Source organism: Mesoplodon densirostris, chromosome 13 (genome assembly GCF_025265405.1).
Source record: "Mesoplodon densirostris isolate mMesDen1 chromosome 13, mMesDen1 primary haplotype, whole genome shotgun sequence".
In the NCBI taxonomy this organism is placed as follows: Eukaryota; Metazoa; Chordata; class Mammalia; order Artiodactyla; family Ziphiidae; genus Mesoplodon; species Mesoplodon densirostris.
The window spans coordinates 78,651,350-78,671,209 of record NC_082673.1 but is presented as its reverse complement, the minus strand read 5'-3'; the positions used below and the strand labels follow the sequence as shown (position 1 = coordinate 78,671,209).

General features: G+C 39.1%; 1 protein-coding gene across 2 annotated transcripts in view; it reads left to right on the top strand.

Annotated features, from left to right (window-relative positions):
* WASHC5 (WASH complex subunit 5) overlaps nucleotides 1-19,860 on the top strand; it is a 51,762-nt gene that overhangs the window by 18,077 nt on the left and 13,825 nt on the right. For both annotated transcript variants that reach the window (XM_060116119.1, XM_060116117.1), the window contains exons 10-21: nucleotides 726-853; nucleotides 1,964-2,093; nucleotides 5,926-6,038; nucleotides 7,554-7,720; nucleotides 7,798-7,873; nucleotides 8,979-9,089; nucleotides 10,048-10,188; nucleotides 11,237-11,317; nucleotides 14,830-14,931; nucleotides 15,671-15,850; nucleotides 16,976-17,100; nucleotides 19,658-19,820. In XM_060116119.1, the coding sequence (XP_059972102.1) occupies nucleotides 726-853; nucleotides 1,964-2,093; nucleotides 5,926-6,038; nucleotides 7,554-7,720; nucleotides 7,798-7,873; nucleotides 8,979-9,089; nucleotides 10,048-10,188; nucleotides 11,237-11,317; nucleotides 14,830-14,931; nucleotides 15,671-15,850; nucleotides 16,976-17,100; nucleotides 19,658-19,820 (1,517 nt within the window). The remainder of the gene's footprint in view (nucleotides 1-725; nucleotides 854-1,963; nucleotides 2,094-5,925; nucleotides 6,039-7,553; nucleotides 7,721-7,797; nucleotides 7,874-8,978; nucleotides 9,090-10,047; nucleotides 10,189-11,236; nucleotides 11,318-14,829; nucleotides 14,932-15,670; nucleotides 15,851-16,975; nucleotides 17,101-19,657; nucleotides 19,821-19,860) is intronic.

Here is a 19,860-nt window from a genome sequence, read left to right as displayed (position 1 = left end):
AAGCAAGCCTTTTTTTTTTTTTTTTTTTTTTTTTTTTTTTTTTTTTTTTTTTTTTGCGGTATGCGGGCCTCTCACTGTTGTGGCCTCCCCCGTTGCGGAGCACAGGCTCCGGACGCGCAGGCTCAGCGGCCATGGCTCACGGGCCCAGCCGCTCCGCGGCATATGGGATCCTCCCAGACCGGGGCACGAACCCGTATCCCCTGCATCGGCAGGCGGACTCTCAACCACTTGCGCCACCAGGGAGGCCCCAGCAAGCCTTTTTGAAGACGGCAGTCTTGGGTCTGCTGTGTTAAATCTTTTCTGCACACCTGTCCATAGTTGAATGGCAGAGATCAATGCTTAAAACAAAAGCAGCTTCAAACAGGACACAAGGAGGCCATGCACTTAGGAAATGGTGCCAAAAGGCTCGACCCATCATATTGGACAATTGATAATAAACCACCCACACAACGCTTAAAAAATTTGGCAACACTGTTGTCAGTTTGCTTTTTTCATTCAACAATACATCACGATGACATTCCATGTCAGATTCAATGTCATATTTAACAGTTCAATTGTGCATACTCCATAGCATAGGTGTAATATAATTTATTTTACTACCTATTATTGATATACATTTTGCTTATTACTTTTTAAATGCTTAAAAGGGAAATGAAAATATTTAAGAATTCTTATTTATTTTCTACACATTTAATAAATTGGAAACTCTTTTCTCCCATGTCTAGCCTGTGACCCAAACAACAAACGCCTGCGTCAGATCAAGGACCAGATTCTAACAGACTCTAGGTACAATCCCAAGATCCTCTTTCAATTGCTGTTGGATACTGCACAATTTGAGTTTATACTCAAAGAGGTAAAAATATTGAATGAATAATCACCAAAGTCTTAGTTTTTTTATGCTTAAAATTTTTTTTAAAGATTAGGATTTTGTAGCTGTGTCTCTGATTCAGGCTACAGATTCTAGCTGTCTGAGATCATTCTTATAGGAAAAGGACAGGATTAAACAACAAGCGTTTAGTGCCTGCTGTCATTAGGGATACAATGATAGGAAAAAATGCACCAGATGGTGGAAGTTACAGTCTAATGAGGCATGCGGACAGTAATCAGAGAATTACACAAATGAAAATGAATAAAAACAGGTATACGCTCTATAGGAGAGGAACATAGTTCTCTGGGTACCTAAAATAAAGGATCCTGTCCTAGCTTTGACGACTTCCCTGAGAAGAGAAGCAAGAGTTGCAGAAGGGAGCTGAGGAAGGAACCTGTCAGAGTTAGCTAAGACAAAGATGGGGGAGCATGATGGAGAACACTCCAGCGAGAGGACAGAATATGTCTAAGTCCTCTTGGGTAGGGAAGAGCCTGGCCAGTTCAAGGATCTGAAAGACCAGTTGGCTGCAGGGGAGAGAATGCAAGAGAAAGGTGGTAGGAAGTGAGGTTGACAGGTGGGCAGCCTGCGCTGGGCCTTGCAGGGTGTTAGTCTTCATCTTAAAAGCCATGAGAACCTATTGGAAAGAGCCTAAGTAGGGGGGTAGTTTGCATTTTAACAAAGTTGACCTAAGGACCTTGAGGATTTGAGTTCAGTCAAGGAAATTCTGGGCTTGGTCTTACTCCTAAAAAAGCCTCTATGGACATAATAAAAATCACAGACGCCTGGGAATGTCCAGGTTCTGTAAAAGTAACTTTGGGGGTTTGGATCAGATGGCCTCAGGCACTAGCCCCAGACATTAATGCCAATTCAGAACCAACACTCGCCTTGCCTCAGTTGGTCTGAGAGCCACTGTCTTAGAGATGGTCTAGCTTTTGCCCCCCAATTTGTATAAAGTAGTAATGCTTAAGAGGTGGCATCAGACTGATGTTAGGCACCTATTTTAATAATAAATTGGGTTTTGCTCAGGCTTTCTTAGTAAACTGCCTAAGCTGGATTTTCTCCTAAATCAGTAAATCTCTTCTGTCTCTTCAACAGATGTTCAAGCAAATGCTTTCAGAAAAGCAGGCCAAATGGGAACATTACAAGAAGGAGGGCTCAGAGCGGATGACGGAGCTTGCTGATGTCTTTTCAGGAGTGAAACCCCTAACCAGAGTGGAGAAAAATGGTAATTGCTGAAGAGGAATTATTGGTATAATTGAAAAGTATACACATTATTAGAAACCAGCAGAGTAAAAAGTCATTACCGTGTCCTCATTGTATGCTGGGATGTTGCTAATGAAGATCAGAAGTTTAGTTTTGGCTGCTCCACCCTTGTGCTCCCTTGGGCAATCTCATATTCTCTCTGGACTTCAGGTTTCTTATCTTTGAAGTAAGAGGTTGGGCTAAATCATGGGTTCTTGTACTCCGGTTCATAAATAGAATAGTATTTTATAGAGTCATATCCTCCCCCCACCACCATAGTATGCAAAACTGGTGTGTCATTAGTGTGAATTTTATGTGCGTGGGGATGGGGGCATAACTTTCATGATCTTCTCAGAAGGATACTTCACCCAAGAATATTAATGACTGCTAACATAAATGATATCTAAGAATCTTGTGTTCAGTCCTATTTGGTTCTTCTTCACCGACGCATCTGCCATCTAGTGGCACAAGAGGGGACCTGCAGACTGTTTTGAAACAACATAGCTCAAGTTTTACTTGTAACAATTTTAATCTTGCTTCTTTTAGGAAATTTTATCTATAGGAAAATTGTGGTATCACTTCAAATTTTTGAAGGATCCTGTCCTATAGATAGGATCCTTTCAAATTGCCCCTGAAAGACCATTCTGAATTTTGAGGTGACAAATTAAACTATTTTTTTTGATGCTTAATATTTGTTTTAACTGTCAAATTTATTTCCGATAAAGTTAACTATACAGTAGAATTGATGAATAGTATAGATTTTTATTTAAAAAAGCTTCACTATTGTTAATCAATACAAGCTTATGACTATTGTATTTGATTTATTTGTTGCTGGTCAAAAAAATAGGTCCAAATTACATTAATATTCCTATTGGAAAAACTAGAGCAGTTTTTAATAGTGTGATATAAATTGGCAACATGTTTTGCAGGTCAGCATATTGTATCTAAAAAACAAAGAACCACCAGGACCAATCTAACCAGACTAGTTGTCTAATCAGGCACATTAATCTGTATTCTAGTCCCTTTTAAGTTCTTATAAATACCAGCAATCTTTCAAAGGTTATTCAAAACAATATCTTATACTTTTTTGGCTCTATAGCATATTTCAGTTAGGTAGTACTTTCACAGATATTTCTCATTTGATCCTTACAACCCTGTGAGATAAACATCTTTATTATTTTATAATCACTTGCCGAGGGTAACAAAGGTCCAGAGCCTGTATCTCACTCATTACCTCCTATGTTCTTTCAGCTACTCCATAGCTGTCCCTTGGTCCTACAAAAAATCTTTAAAATTATAGCTAGTTCTTTATGTCAGTTCTTAAAATAACTTAGATTATAAGCCCTTAAGTGCATTTATTAAAGTGAAATCATTCCATCGATAAAACAAAAAACCTTTACAGAATCAACTTGGTGAGGTGAAAAGAGCGAAGCCTTTGATGGTTTGCACATCCTGGCTCTTCCATTTAGTAACTGTGTGATGAAGCAGAGGGTTCTTAATATCTCTGGGCATCAGCTTCCTCATCTGAGAAATGACTTTTAATTTCTACTCCATAGATTTTTGCGAAAATTAAATGAGACTAAGCTTAAAACTTGGCCTGATTCACTGAGGGTCCTCAGAGCATGTTAACGGCCTTCCCCATCTCTGCCTTGAGAAATGCCTGGCTGGTTTGTGAGCGCAAATGGCGCCACCTAATCCATTCAGACTCCCCACAACTCACCACTCACACTTCACTCTCCTGCGTGTTGATCCCTCTTTGCCCTCCAAGACGTGCCATTGTCATTTTGCCCCAGAGCCTCTGCTCATGTCTGTCTCTTCATCTAGGGACAGATTTTCCCTCTCCCTCCCTCTGCCTGTCCAGACCTCTACCCATCCTCTTTAACTCTGTGTCACGTCCTTCAGTTCCTTCCTGACTCCTCCCCACCTGCACTACTGTCTTTGCACACATCAGTTTACAACATTTATTGGGTGGGCCAAAAGGTTTGTTCAGTTTTTTCCGTAAGGTGGCTCTAGTAGCACTTAGTTGTCTTTAACTTCATTCGAAACAATTTTGTGAGATTGTATGTGACACCTATCACATCAGCATGCATTAAAAAAAAGACTTATCAAAATTGGTGAATTTTTGAATAGCCATTTTAATATTGAAGGTGGAAGAAAAAAGCAACATTTTTGGCATATTATGTTTCAAGAAAGGTATAAAACGCAACTGAAATGCACAAAAAGATTTGTGCAGCTATGGAGAAGGTACTGTGACTGATCGAACATGTCAAAAGTGGTTTGTGAAATTTCATGCTAGAGATTTCTCTCTGGATGATGCTCCACAGTCAGGTAGACCAGCTGAATTCAATAGCAATCAAATTGAAACAATAATTGAGAACAATCAGCGTTTTACCACATGGGAGATAGCCGACATACTCAAAATATCCAAATCAAGAGTTGAAAGTCTGGGCTTCCCTGGTGGCGCAGTGGTTAAGAATCCACCTGCCAACGCAGGGGAAATGGGTTCGAGCCCTGGTCTGGGAAGATCCCACATGCCGCGGAGCAACTAAGCCCGTGTGCCACAACTGCTGAGCCTGCACTCTAGAGCCCGCTAGCCACAACTGCTGAAGCCCATGCTCCGCAACAAGAGAAGCCCGTGCACCACAACGAAGAGTAGCCCCCGCTCACCGCAACTAGAGAAAGCCCACGCACAGCAACAAAGACTCAAGGCAGCCAAAAATAAATAAAATAAATCAATTTTTAAAAAAAGTTGAAAGTCATTTGTACCAGCTTGGTTATGCGAATCGCTTTGATGTTTGGGTTCCACATAAGTGAAGCAAAAAAAACCTTCTTGACCGTATTTCCACATACGATTCTCTACTGAAATGTAATGAAAACGTTCCGTTTTTAAAACAAATTTTCATTGGGCAATGAAAAGTGGATACTGTATAATAATGTGGAATGGAAGAGATCGTGGGGCAAGCGAAATGAACCACCACCAACCACATCAAAGGCCGGTCTTCATCCAAAGAAGGTGATGTTGTGTATATGGTGGGATTGGAAGGGAGTCTTCTATTATGAGCTCATTCTGGAAAACCAAATGATTAATACCAACAAGTACTGCTCCCAATTAGACTAACTGAAAGTGGCACTCGACAAAAAGCGTCCAGAATTAGTCAACAGAAAGCGCATAATCTTCCATCAGGATAACTCAAGACCATATGTTTCTTTGATGACCAGGCAAAAACTGTTACAGCTTGGCTGGGAAGTTCTGATTCATCCGCCGTATTCACCTGGCACTGTACCTTTGGATTTCCCTTTATTTCAGTCTTTACAAAATTCTCTTAATGGAAAAAATTTCAGTTCCCTGGAAGACTGTAAAAGGCACCTGGGACAGTTCTTTGCTCAAAAACATAAAAAGTTCTGGGAAGATGGAATTATGAAGTTGCCTGAAAATTGGCAGAAAGTAGTGGAACAAAAGTGTGATTACGTTGTTCAATAAAGTCCTTGGTGAAAATGAAAAATGTGTCTTTTATTTTTACTTAAAAAACCAAAGGCACTTTTTGGCCCACCCAAAACTTGGGCCTTTAACCCTTTTCTGCCAGGTGTTATAAACTAAGCTATTTATATAGAAAGTTTCATCTCTTCTACTAGGTCACATGCCCGAGGCATTTTTGTTGTTATTGTTTGGAAAATTCCTAAGACCAATGTTAGGTACATAGTAAAAGCTCTGTGACTAAGAGCTAGATTTGTAAAGGATTACTTACTTAAATTCAAAGCCACCACTGCAGGAATTCTGGGATTTCAGTAGTCTTTTCTTGTTTCTGTATTAATAGAAAATCTTCAAGCTTGGTTCAGAGAGATCTCAAAACAAATATTGTCTTTAAATTATGATGATTCTACTGCTGCGGGCAGAAAGACTGTGCAACTAATACAGGCTTTGGAAGAGGTAAGGAAAGTCTTTTTAAATGACAGTTCTCGGATCATGAATCATACTTTTTGACCTACCCAGCAGTCTGCTCCTGTAAATATAGTTAAGAGAATATTTTATCAGAAGCAAAAGCAATATAAATTAATGTGTTCACTGTAATATTATATACAGTGCCCTAAAATTGCGAAAATAATTAAATGACAATAATAAAGAGAATGGTAGTAAAAATTATGATACTTCCAATTTGCAGGAACATGTAGTCTTAGAAAAAATTATGAAGACAGTATAGAAACATTGGGGAAACTGTGGTAAGGAGGTAAAAGCAAAAACAAAATTGCATTGTATGCGCTACTTTCAAGTTTGTAAAAAGTGTGTGCCTTGGGGAGAAAACCTGGAAAGGGATGGATACACAAAAATGAGAATAGTTGTATAATGATCATATGCTTTAAAGTGATGTATTTCTTCTGAAATAAAGATTTCTTTTATCTACTTAAAAATAATTGTACAAAAAAAGGAATTATACCTCCACACTCCTTTTTTTTAATAATATCCTTTTTTAAATTTTTTTTAAATTTTGACCACACCACGTGGCTTGCGGGATCTCAGTTCCCCGACCTGGGATTGAACCCAGACCACGGCAGTAAAAGCACCAAACCCTAACCACTAGACCACCAGGGAATTCCTATACCTCTACACTCTTAAAATTTAATTGTATGTTTAACCAGGAAAATAAACAAAAGCATCAGAACAATAAACATATATATTATATGAAACATCATCCATCATCATCTGGAACCCTTTCCAATTGATAAAAGTGTACATTAAGACTTTTTTCACTTGCAAGACTTTCTTATAGGCTCTTTCTTATTTTTGCAAGGATTTTAGGATGGCCACTATTATAGCAACACAGTATAATGCTCCATTGTTAGCATGCCAGTTTCCCTAGCTATTCCAGAACAATTGCTCACTTGTGCTATTTCTATTTTGGTGGTTTTTGGATTTTCTAGTCTATAGTACCACTATAAGCAACTTTGTAAATCTCTGATACTTTTTCTCTTTTGCATTATTTCTTTTGGCATATAGCCCAGGCCCCTTGAATTATGTACTTAAAATGTCAAAACGCTGTGGAATCATTATTTTGTTTTAAAGAGCCCATCAAAAGAACTTAAAATGTGCAAGTGCCAGCACTTTGGTTGTGATGTGACTTATTTTGTTTTTTAACAATCCTGCAAATCTTCAGAATTAGAAGGATTTTTCAATACATGTTTATTGATACTGAAGTGGAAAATGGGAGTATTCACTTATTACGTCATATATGTACAGGACAAGAAATAGTGGAACATTTTCTAATCTCAGAAATTATGCATTGTTTTCTGACTTGGCTTATACATTTCTGAAATTATAATTTGAAATTAAAATTTAGCCAAGACATTCTTAGTAAGTAGTGCGCTTTATTGGAAGTGTTTTCAAGGAAAAGTGAACACTATACAGGCCATTCAGAATTTAAAAATCCAGTGTGTTTATGTAACTCAGGTTCAAGAATTTCACCAGTTGGAATCAAATCTGCAAGTGTGTCAATTTCTTGCTGATACTCGCAAGTTTCTCCACCAAATGATCCGAACCATTAACATTAAAGAGGAGGTCCTGATCACAATGCAGATCGTTGGCGACCTTTCTTTTGCTTGGCAGTTAATTGACAGGTAATGTGGACAGCCTGGCATTTGTCCTCAATGAAGGCCGTTATGAATGTTTCCTTACCATTTATCTCTTTTTACAGTTTCACGTCTATCATGCAAGAGAGCATAAGGGTAAACCCATCCATGGTCACTAAACTCAGAGCTACATTCCTAAAGGTAAGCAGATAACAGTAAGATTGCATTCTCAGTTACTAGGGAAGAGTTGGCCTTCATTATTACCTCATTCATTAATTCAGTTCAAGATTTCACCCTTTTAGGAAGTTGGTTAATTTAAGTATTTTTATAGACTGAAAATTGTTAGCAAGTTTTTCATGAGAGCATAGTTGCAAAAGATGCCGGAAATAAAGTTTGAATTAATAGTAGAAGTTGGAGTGTCTTAGAGAAAATTGTTTTTAAATGAAGAAATAGATTTTTTTAAAGGTTTACAGGATACTAAAAATGTGTGTCCTATGGGTCCTTTATTCCCTAGACATGAATAAAATCCTTTTATTCATTAAAAAAAATTCTTGTTGAGCCTCTGCTACAATCTAGGATCTCCTCTAAAGGTTAGGGAATAATGTTAAACCACACGGGCATAGATTGGCCCTTCTCTCAAGGTAATTTCATTTCGTGATAAATGAACAAGTAATTTACTCAATGTCTTCTGATGGAATTACCATATATATCAATTCTGAGGTGCACTTTCATATTTTAACATCTCTGTAATTGGGATGTGTTGTATAATTGATGGCATATCATAGTTTAGTTGTCAGCATGTTTTTTCTTTTTTTGAGCAGTGCATAAAATAATGGCACTTCTTACAAGCCATGTCTCCTTAGATTAGACTCAATATGGTAGTCCATCAATCAGAATGTCTGATTTCCATAGAGGAGTAGCTGCCTTCTGTAGCACAGTGGCTCAAATTTGAGCATGCAGGAGAATCACCTGGAAGGCTTGTCACAGCCCAGATTGCTGGGCCCCAGCCCCGGAGTTTCTGATTAAGTAAATCTGCGTGGGGCAGAGAATTAGCATCTCTAACAAGGTTTCAGGTGATGCTGTTGCTGCTGGTCCAGGGACCACAATTTGAGAACCACTGCTGTAGCAGACGACTGTCATTTTAAAAAATTGTATCTTGTCAGAAACTATGAATGACACTGATGAAGTTCAGTAGTTGTTGCTCTCTTTTGGGCAAAGTTTTGTTGTATGTTATACTATTCCTGGAAAAAGAGATTTCTAGGACTTTTTGAAACAGAGAAACAGATACATCTTATTTTCCTTCCAGCTTGCCTCTGCCCTTGACCTGCCCCTTCTCCGTATTAATCAAGCAAATAGCCCCGACCTTCTCAGTGTATCTCAATATTATTCTGGCGAATTAGTGTCCTATGTGAGAAAGGTAAGAAATGCATCAAGGTGATGTTTATTTTAATGGCAAACTAACTGTTGTTTTAAATACAAACGATGTGCTTGGGACCCTGAAAAAAGTACACCTGTGTTCCTTTCCCTTATCCTTTTTTTTTTTAATTGAAGTATAGTTAATTTACAATGTTGTGTTAGCCTCAGGTGTACAGGAAAGCGCTTCAGTTTTACATATATATAGGTTATTTCAAGACATTGAATATAGTTCCTTGCAGCAAGTCCTTGTTATTTATCTATTTTATACATAGTAGTGTTATATACCTTTCCCTTATTCTTAATTTAATCCCAGAAATTTGCAATACCTGAAAATAAACTTATTCTTACCGGTACTGTGGGTGTGCAGCTGTGTTTTTACTTTCAAAGAACTTTCATACCTATTTTTTAAATGCTGATGGTATTAGCCCCCATTTTATAGGTGTAGAGATTGAGAAACAGAGATCTTGGTGACTTCTTCAAAGTCATAGTTGGTAAAGGAGCCAGATCTAGATCCAGCACATTCTAGTTGGAACTTAATCAAAGTTTTCAGGAGCATTTTGGTCCTTGTTTCAACAACTTATGGTGTAGCATAGAGCCAGACAGGCCTGGATTCAAAATTTTCCTGTGTCACATACTAGCTGAGGGCTTTACAGCCATGTTACTTAACATCTCTGAACCTCAGCCTTTTAGAAACTTGTAATGTGGAAATGATACATCTTTTGCATCATTTCTATGAGAATTAGCTCTATATCCTGTGAGCAATTAATGTTTGAAGGAAAGTAGGCCTGTGCCTGAGAGCAGTTGTTAAAATAGCTCTTGTGAGGCCCTTAGCATCCCTTCCTGCAGACGAAGGGCTGTTCGTACACATGGGCACTGTACTTACTGTCATCATACCATTTACCAGCTAAGAAATAAAATAGAGGCTCATGTGTTTTTTCCTCTTTTCCCTTTCATTAAAGGTTTTGCAGATCATTCCGGAAAGCATGTTTACTTCCCTTCTAAAGATCATAAAGCTTCAGACCCACGATATCATTGAAGTGCCGACCCGGCTGGACAAAGACAAGCTGAGGGACTATGCTCAACTTGGCCCACGATATGAGGTGGTGTGTCCCTTTGACTTCTGCCTTTTGATTTTTAAACCCCAAAACCATGAAATAGCACAGGTCTGTGTCACCTGCCATATCCCCAGGACCACCGGCTCAACTCTGATTTATTGATATTTTTCCACACTCTCAACAGTAACCAGGTTTTGCCATTTTAGTGCAATTATACCTTCATTCGTTAACTTGTCCTGGTGTCATTCACGGCCTCGCCTGCCAGAATGTTCTCCGAGGGGGTAGAGCTCAGCTGGTTACTTTTCTTTTGAACAGTCTCAGCACATCAACCTTTTTTCTCTTTGGGCTACATTGCCTAGACTTTTCCCATTCAAGTTCCTGCTTTGTACACAAAACCAGTGGTTCAAAATAATCCATATTCCATGAACCACTTCTTGCAGCCAGGCTTTTAAGGCCACTCCACAGTTAAGCAGCCTCAGAAATTGTTCTTCCCAAAACACCTCTGCTTTTCTTTTTCCCTGAACTTAAAGATGTGAAAAATAAAATCAAGTGAAATTTGAAAATGTGATAACAAGCATCAATTTCATATCCTCTGACACAACTCCAAAAGTTACATGAGGATTTGAGATTGTCAAGCTCAGAATTTCTGCATTGATTCTAACTCAAAAGTATAGCCTCAGTCAACCTTACCAATGTCTCCTGGTGTTGTTTGAAAAGAATATGGATGGCAGTAGAAGGAGATTACCTTCTCAGAATCTCCTTGAGCCTTTTCTTTTTGGAAGGGATCATCCATATCACTGAGTCCTGCTTTCCTCTTATGCATGAAATGCTGAGGCCCAAAGAAGGGGAAATGATTGGTCAAAGGGTAAAGAACGATTTAACATCTTCTGACTCAGTCACCCAGTATGTCTAACAGTGGTCAACACCACAGAACCTCATTTCTGACCAGGACGTGTATACACAGGTGTCCTAAAGCTGCACGCTTCTTCTCTTGTCTTTGCCCATTCCAGAACTGTTAGTTATTTTAGCTTCCCATAGAAGTGATGGGTCGTTTATGAGAAGTACTTCATTAACCTCTTTTTCTTTGTTAAAGGTTGCCAAGCTTACTCATGCTATTTCCATTTTTACTGAAGGCATCTTAATGATGAAAACAACTTTGGTCGGCATCATCAAGGTAATGGTCTTAATGCTGGCCTTTGTGGCCCCGTAGTAAGAGTCCTCGTCCTTTGGATTATTGCAGAATTTATCCTGTGGGGTAGTGTTACCATCTTATGCCTCTTGCTCTTTCACATGCAGCTTTCACATCTTCACTTTACTCATTTATTGACAGGAAGAGACAGCATTATAATCCTTATTTTTCATAACACCCAGGAGTTCCTTAACTCTAATAAAAATCTGTTTTATTGAATTTTTGTAATAACAAAGAAAACAAAATAGTTCAATTGCCTTAGGCAAAGTAGCTCGCTCAGTTCGTTTCTCCCCTCCCTGCCTGCAACTTTTCTTTCTTTTTAGAATTTTTATACTGCACCCCAGGTACAGAGAGCTGAGATCATTGTACCCCTCTGACCACAGGCCATTGCCATCACTGATGCATGCAAGCTCCTCTCTTATTTTTTTTCCTTCTCTTCTCCTGGATGCCCACGCCCATTCCCATGCCCCATAGCATCCGCTCTATATGTTTGGTTTCTTTCCATAAATATGCAAGTATCCTTATTTTTAGCAAGTGGTGTTATTTTATGTATGCACATGGTTTTGATTGATCTAAATCATATTCTTCTTTAAGTCTCATTCTTTTTCCAACTTTTCTCACTAGTTACTGCTCTGAAGCTAATTTATGTTGCTGTGGATCAGGTAGTTGGTTACTTCTTACTGCTGCAGAGAATTCCACATTTTACTTAACTGTTCCCCAGGGCACAGACACCTATGCCACTCATTTTCACACCTGTGCTTCCTGTTTTCATAAACAATGTCAAGATGAGTATCTATGAACGTGTTTCTAGTACAGACCTGTGTAAGAATTGCTCTGAAATCTGCTTGCCCAGGAGTGGGTCACTGAGTCTTAGGGCACATTTGTACTTACTTTGTCTCAATAATGCCAGAGTGCCTCCTCACATGACTTGTTTCCTGTGTATCTTCCCCCATTTTTGCCAATACTTGCCATTATCCACTTTCTAGTTTTTGTTCTCCAAAGGGATCTAAGGTGGTATCTCATTGCTGTTTTAATTTGTAATCCTAAAATGACTAGTGATGTGATGTGACCCACTCACACAGTTCATGGTGCTTTTATTTATTTTTCCATTTGTCTGATATCAGCAAAATCTTAACATTTCTCATTTAAAAAAAAATTTTCATCGATACAACATTTGTGTTAATGAAATCCAAGAAAATATAGGAAGTGAACCTAAATAGAAACAGAACTTTACCATGTGGTTTCTGGAAATGTGTTAAAGAAATACCATTGTAGTCCTGGAATATTAATAGATTCTATTAAACATGCTTTGGGCCTGGTGCCAGTTTAATTCAGTTGATATTCAGAGAGCACACACACAGGTTATCACTCCGAACTCATCCTTAAATGATGATAAATCCTAGGACCAGGTTAGTCTTAAATGCAAAGTGACCAGTAGGATGTAATAAAACCTAGTAATTAGCAATAATTATCAAAGAAAGGATTGCTTAAGAAAAATGTAAGTCTTTTGCCAGTATCTTTCAGATAATAAAAGCAGAGGGAATATCATCTTGACCTCATTCAAACTTAGTAGACTGACTCTGCCAGTTTAACAACTCAGGGCTTTTTGTGGGATCCTGTGGCTTTCACTAATCTTTAACCTTTGAATGTTGAGGATCTATTTCAAACCCTTACAAAGAGTTTAAGTTCACTTTAGTTAATATGACTTAAAACAAGTGAGATATACACAGGGATATACATATAATGTTCATTGTTAGATGTAGCCCAAAAAATAGAACTAACCTAGACATTTTATGAGTAAGAGAATGGCTAAATATATCATGGTGCATTCATACTGTGGATTGCTTTGCTGCCATTCAAAAGTAACTTGCCACTAGGAGATTTCCAAAACGTAAAGTGAAAAAAGCAATTGCAGAACAGTGTGTGTATGTATATGTATGTATTATGATCCCATATAGTTTTTTTAATTAAATATATTTAAGGACAAATACATATATAAATGAATAGAGGAAGGTCTGGAGGATCTATATGAAAACTATGAACTGTTGCTAACCACAGGGGATGTGGACAGACTGCGAGGAAGGGGCTGTGTGAAGGGGTCTTTCCCTTCCCTGGGAGCACTCCACAGATTGGTGGAAGTGTAGGAAGAATTGGGTGGAGCCATTTAAGACCATGAGATTCATAAAACATTTAACTCTTTTCCGCTAAATCTGTTTTTATAAGGAATATTTCTTTGGAAACTTCATGTTACTTCTTTGATTTTGTTCTCATTGACTATGTTTATTTATAATTTACCTTTCTCTTGTAAAATAGAGCACAGATGCTGAAAGCTACAGAAATGATTATGTAGCTTGATCAGTTATTATAAGGTAAAGACCGCTCATTCTCACCACCACTGAAGCCCAGAGATACAATTCAGCCAGCTCCCACCACAGGATCCTCCTCATGGGCCTTGACCTAATCCCAGCCTCTCTGTTTAGTTTTATTATCCAAAAATAAATTTCTAGGCACTCTAGTTCAGACTTGCCATTCAAAAAATATACATCTTTTAAGGCTGATTTACTCCTCAGATTTCTCCCTCATTCCTTTCTTTCCTTACAATTTGTCTCTTGAAGAACCCAAGGCCTTTGACCTGTTATTTCTACACAGTCTGGATCTTACTGATTGCATGGTCACACTGTAGTCCAACAAGTTCCTCTGGCTTTTGTATTTTCAGCAACTTTTTCATTCCAATTATCTTCCTTGAAATTCAAATATTATCAAACCCAGATGGAACACATCAGTCTTTATAACTTTTAAAATAATAGCTCTTGACAAATTTAAAAGTAAAAGAAACAAGTCTCAGGGAATTCAAAGGAGTGTGTTAAAACTATTTGATGTTTTATGGATTTGACAGGAGACTGTTTTTTAGGGAATAGCAAAAGCTTTCTCATTACAGAAAAAAAGAATCAACAAAATAAGCTGTATAGTTAGATAGTAGAGTTGCTTTCCTATTTTATCTCCCTAATTACAAACAGCATCCCAAGAATGCTGAAAGAAAAGAGAATTGTTAAATCTTCAGTGGTCCAACCCCAAACTTGATTTTGCTCATATGACTATAGATGCCCTTAGATAACTTCCACAGGAGACATGTGCACTGACTTCAGATGCAGGCCCTTCAATCTACCACCTCCTCCTGGGGATGAGAAGAGGCACTTTTAACTTTTAATCAAATGATTAAAATGTCAAGCAGTTTAAAACTTTCCATACCCACCATCTTTGAAATGTCATGTTGTAAAATTTATCATGAATTTTACTGAGATAAACCAAGTCCTACAGAGGTGACAGGTTTTAATAATTCTATGCAAGCTGCACAAAATCAAAAAAGAAATCCTAATTGTCAAGTAATGAGATAGGAAAGTGCTCCCCTACGGATTCTGGAAACTATCTTTCCTCTGGATTTCTTCAGGCCTGAGCTTTTCCTTCCTGGCATTTATTGCTTTTCGATTTGCACTTAGGTGGACCCAAAACAACTGCTGGAGGACGGAATAAGGAAGGAGCTGGTTAAGCGTGTGGCTTTTGCTCTTCATAGGGGATTGATCTTCAACCCTCGAGCCAAGGTACCAGATCACCAAAGTGGGTCTGTCCTTTCCCTCTCCTCGGCTTGCAAAATGTTCTAGAACACCATTTTTAACTGTTATGAACAAGACCTTTCCTACCTTCCAACATATATCTACTATATCATGTTCAGTACAATCAATTGATATGCTTTTTGATCCTATATTATAATCCATTCCTATTATAAGAAAATCCTTTTTAAAACCAGTCCTTTCCTTCACCTGTTGATCCCCAAGTTTAAGAATTAAACTGATGTTTATGATTCCGGGTTCCTTCTCATAGCGAAAAGAATTTGTTAAACCTAAAGCAGATTGGCACTATAAAGGCTGTCATTTTTTCTTTTGCTTGATCTTTTTGGGAATATGGTCATTTTTCTCAAGAGAAAAAGAATAGGCCCGAAATTTACCTCTAGAGTACCTTTCACGTCAGTAAATTCAATTTAAAATGTTTTAACTCTTAAGATTAGAGTCATCAAATGATATGAGAGAAATCACTGACATTCAGTCTTTATATATTCTTTTATATGAGGCTTTCTTTCCAAATGAATGAAATCTATTCTTTGCTGGATGTCTGGCATAAATGACCTTTCCTCCTAGATGAGGTAGGAAATGAGTATTTCCAGAACTGTCCCAAACCGTCACTGCAGTCCCTCACTTGGGGTATCCTTTAAAGTCTAATGTAGGTATTAGGGGGTGACAGTCTATGCCAGTATACTAGGTTTCTGTTTCTTGTTATGCGCAGCCGAGTGAACTGATGCCAAAGCTGAAAGAGCTGGGAGCTACCATGGACGGGTTCCATCGTTCTTTTGAATACATTCAGGACTATGTCAACATTTACGGTCTGAAGATTTGGCAGGAAGAAGTATCTCGTATTATAAATTACAATGTGGAACAAGAGTGTAATAACTTCTTAAGAACAAAGGTATCTAAATAGATTTTAATATTCTTGACTCTATTTGTTACTTCTGACATGCCCCATACATGCCCCAAACCTCAGAAATGCCAACAACAAAGTTCATTTCAATAGTTACTAAAAATCAGTAACCACTACACAGTCACGAATACCTTCAGAGTACCTTCAGGAGCTGTGAGGGTCACAGAAAAGTTTATAGGACACCTCATCTTTCGGAATTTACTGTCCTAAGGAGAAAGCAGACTTCATTAATTAAATGGCTACAGAATGAAGCTGTCTGGTGTAGTCATTATAACTCGATTGATCAGGAGTTCCAGAGAGTTAGGAGGTCAGCTGGGTTTGATCAGAGTGTATACCTAAGAGCAGAATTGCTGGGTCATTTAGTAATTCTGCATTTAACTTATAAACCACCAAACTGTTTCCCACAGTACCTGCACCATTTGTTCGTTCCCACCAGTAGTGTCTGAGGGTTCTAGTTTTTCCACATCCTCGCCCACACTTGTTAATTTCCTTTTTTTTTTTTTAATTATAGCCATCCCAATGTGTGTAAATGGTATCTCACTGGTTTTGATCTGCATTTCCCTCATGACTAATGATGTTGAGCATCTTTTCATGTGCTTATTGACCATTTATATATCTTCTTTGGAGAAATGTGTTTTTTTATTGGGTTATTTGAGCACCAAATTCTGAAGTGTCACAGCTGAGAAGATTGATTTTAGTTGGTAGTTAACAAGGAGCCACTCTGCAAGTTTTTAATTAGGTGACTGACATGATTCGGGTGACATTTTCAAAAGATTATGTATCTTCCAGCCTTATATTTTTGATTTTATTATTACATTGACACATGTTAACGTATAAGACAGAAAGCCAGAAATTCTTGTCTTTTTCCACTTCTCCTCAATCACTTCACTTTTTCACAGATACTTCTTTTTTTATATATATATTATATGTGGCATTTCTGAGAGGCTATTAATACAATTTTAAAAATTTCTTCTTCAAAATCAAGGAACATTTATATTCACTGTTCATGCAACATTGTCTTTGTAAAACTATGTGGGAAAAGGATAAGTAGGTTACCTTATCAAAGATGTACTAAATATTTATGTTCTTGGGGTTCTTTTTTTTTTTTTCTAGATTCAAGACTGGCAAAGTATGTACCAGTCCACACATATTCCAATACCAAAGTTTACTCCTGTGGATGAGTCCGTAACATTTATTGGTAGACTCTGCAGAGAAATCTTGCGGATCACGGACCCAAAGTAGGTGTATCTGAATTCCACTGGGCTTTGAATGCCATGGACAGTGTCTCTAAACGTGTATCACATCTACTTAGATCACACCCTTGTTCCTGCCACAATTGGAGCCTTTCTAATGGGTTTATTAACTTCACTTTTTCTGAGACTGCATATTTTCCTCAGTGTGACTGAGGAGACCCCAGTCCAAAGACATATAGATGAAAACAATTATAAGGTCTGTTCGGCCACCTCATATTTTAGTCTCTGCTTCTCTTGCTTTCCAGCTGACATTTTACTCACTTGGGTTTGTGGACTCTCTGGTTTATTAAAACTTTTAAAATTCCAAATTGCTCCTCTGTGCCTGTGTACCTGTGGCACACTCCTGCATTGCAGTCACTGGCTCTTGCACTTGCCAGCTCATATCCTGACCTTTTAAGATGACCTCCTTGTTTCTTAGCCCCACCCAGGCACTTTTGCGTAAGGACCAGAATTTTTTTTTTAATATTTATTTATTTGGTTGCACCAGGTCTTAGTTGCGGCAGGCAGGCCCCTTAGTTGCAGCACGTGGGCTCCTTAGTTGCGGCATGCGGGCTCCTTAGTTGCAGCTCACCAGCTCCTTAGTTTCAGCATGTGAACTCTTAGTTGCGGTGCATGTAGGATCTAGTTCCCTGACCAGGGATCGACCCTGGGCCCCCCCGCTGCATTGGGATCGCAGAGTCTTATCCACTGTGCCACCAGGGAAGTCCCAGGACCAGCATTTCTTGAGCACTCACCTTGTGCACTCTTCCTAGCCCCTTGCACACATCCCTTCACTTACTCATCACAACAGTCTTAAGGGGTAGGCATTGTTATTTGTCCCATGTTAAATCAAAGTAACTGAGGCATAGAAAAGCTCAATCACTTGCCCAGAAGTTAATAAACAGTGGACCCAGAATACACATCAGGTGCTCTGACTCCGGAGCCCAACTGTTAAAGCATGTGTCATTCAAGGGCAGACCATGACTCACAGTGTATATACAGTCACATGGGTGAAAATCTCATATAATCAAAACAGCCCTGAGAATATTTCAGGTGGGCACCACAGTGGAGGCTTGACGCTGCCTGTCTCAGGAGTCCAGCTGAGCTAGTTTTCCTCATTTTGTTTCAGTTGAGCCTCTGATGAAGCAGTTGGTACTAAGCCCAGCCAAGGGGAAAGCAGGCTCCTGCTTGCTGTCTCATGTTCACCCCTGGGCCGTGCTTGCTCAGTCATTCCGCCTGGTGTGGTTACCCAGGGAAAGATGATTTCTCTTCTTTTTCAGTTCAGCTGTGCGTGCATAGTTGACTTTGTGTAAGTTGAATGCCCGTATCACATGTCTTCTTTATACTACCTTCAAATTCAGGCTGATTTTGTCCTTCGAAACTTAGGAAGCTTGGCAAACCAGATGTCACCTTCAGCAGAAATGAGTTCTGTCTATACCTCATGGGCCAGAAAGCGTAAATATCTGAAACGCTTTGTGACTCTTTTTGGGCACCCATGGGTTGATCACTGAAGCCCTCCTAGAAAACTATCCGCCTGACTCACCTAGTGCCGTGTTAATACTGACAGAAAGGATTAAACATGATTGGGATTTCCATGTCGTATATGATTTCATCATCAAAATTGGGAGCCTCTCAACTGACGCATTCAGAGTGCCAGCCCTGAGCAATGGAAGCAGGACACTGAAGCCTGAAAGTAGACTGTGGCTCTGGAAGTCATCTTGTTCTTCCATTTACTTCCAAATTTAAAATTCCCTAGCTCCTGAGCCTCTTTTAATTCCCTCCCAAGCCTCATTTCACTAAAGATATGTACTGGCTCTTAGGATTGGGGGCATATCATTTTGTGGAGGCTGTTGAAGGTGGAGGCTGGGACTCCACCCCAGACCTGCCCAATCCAACTCTCCAGAAATGGGATCTGGGCGTCTGTTTTTTAGCATGTTCTACCAGCGATTTAAGGTCCTTATGCCAACATTTGAGAACCATTAAAATGGTGGTTATGGGTATGGTGTTGGAAGCCTCGGTTATTTCATCTATAAAATGAAGGTCAAACAGCTCATACATCACAGCTATTCTGAGGATGAAGAGTGAGCACACGGAAAGGTCTTGGCCCAGTGCCTGACACATAGGAAGCACTCGGTAAATGCTGTTGGTTGTTATCATTGCCATTATCACACTCCTGAGTCTAAAAGGGAATCGCTGGTCAATGACCAGAACTGGGAGGAAAGAGGAAGTGGCTTTGTCATCATAGTCTCAGCCTGATGGCCGAATCTAGCCTTGTCCTCAAGACACGACTCCAAACAACAGCCCAACCCAGTGGAAATGAAGCGGTCAAACTGGTGACATAGCAAGGGCAGGAAGAGGTGATTTAACTGAATTTTGCCTTCCTGGCCCAGTGAACGTTCACCGTGAGATGTCCTAGGTGCCTAGATGCAGAGGTTATTAAAGCGCAAATCATGAAACCATTGTTCTTCCTATCCAATGCCCCTAATCCTGGTGCATCCCACATCCCTTCAGGATGAATTCTGAGCTGCTTTTGGGTTTTGAGTTTGTTTTGTTTTTGTTTTAGAATGACATGCCACATTGACCAGCTGAACACTTGGTATGATATGAAAACCCATCAAGAGGTGACCAGCAGCCGCCTCTTCTCAGAAATCCAGAACACCTTGGGGACTTTCGGTCTGAATGGGTTAGACAGGCTTCTGTGCTTTATGATTGTCAAAGAGTTACAGGTGAGCCTTTTGGCATTCATGCGTGTTTTCTGCTACCTTG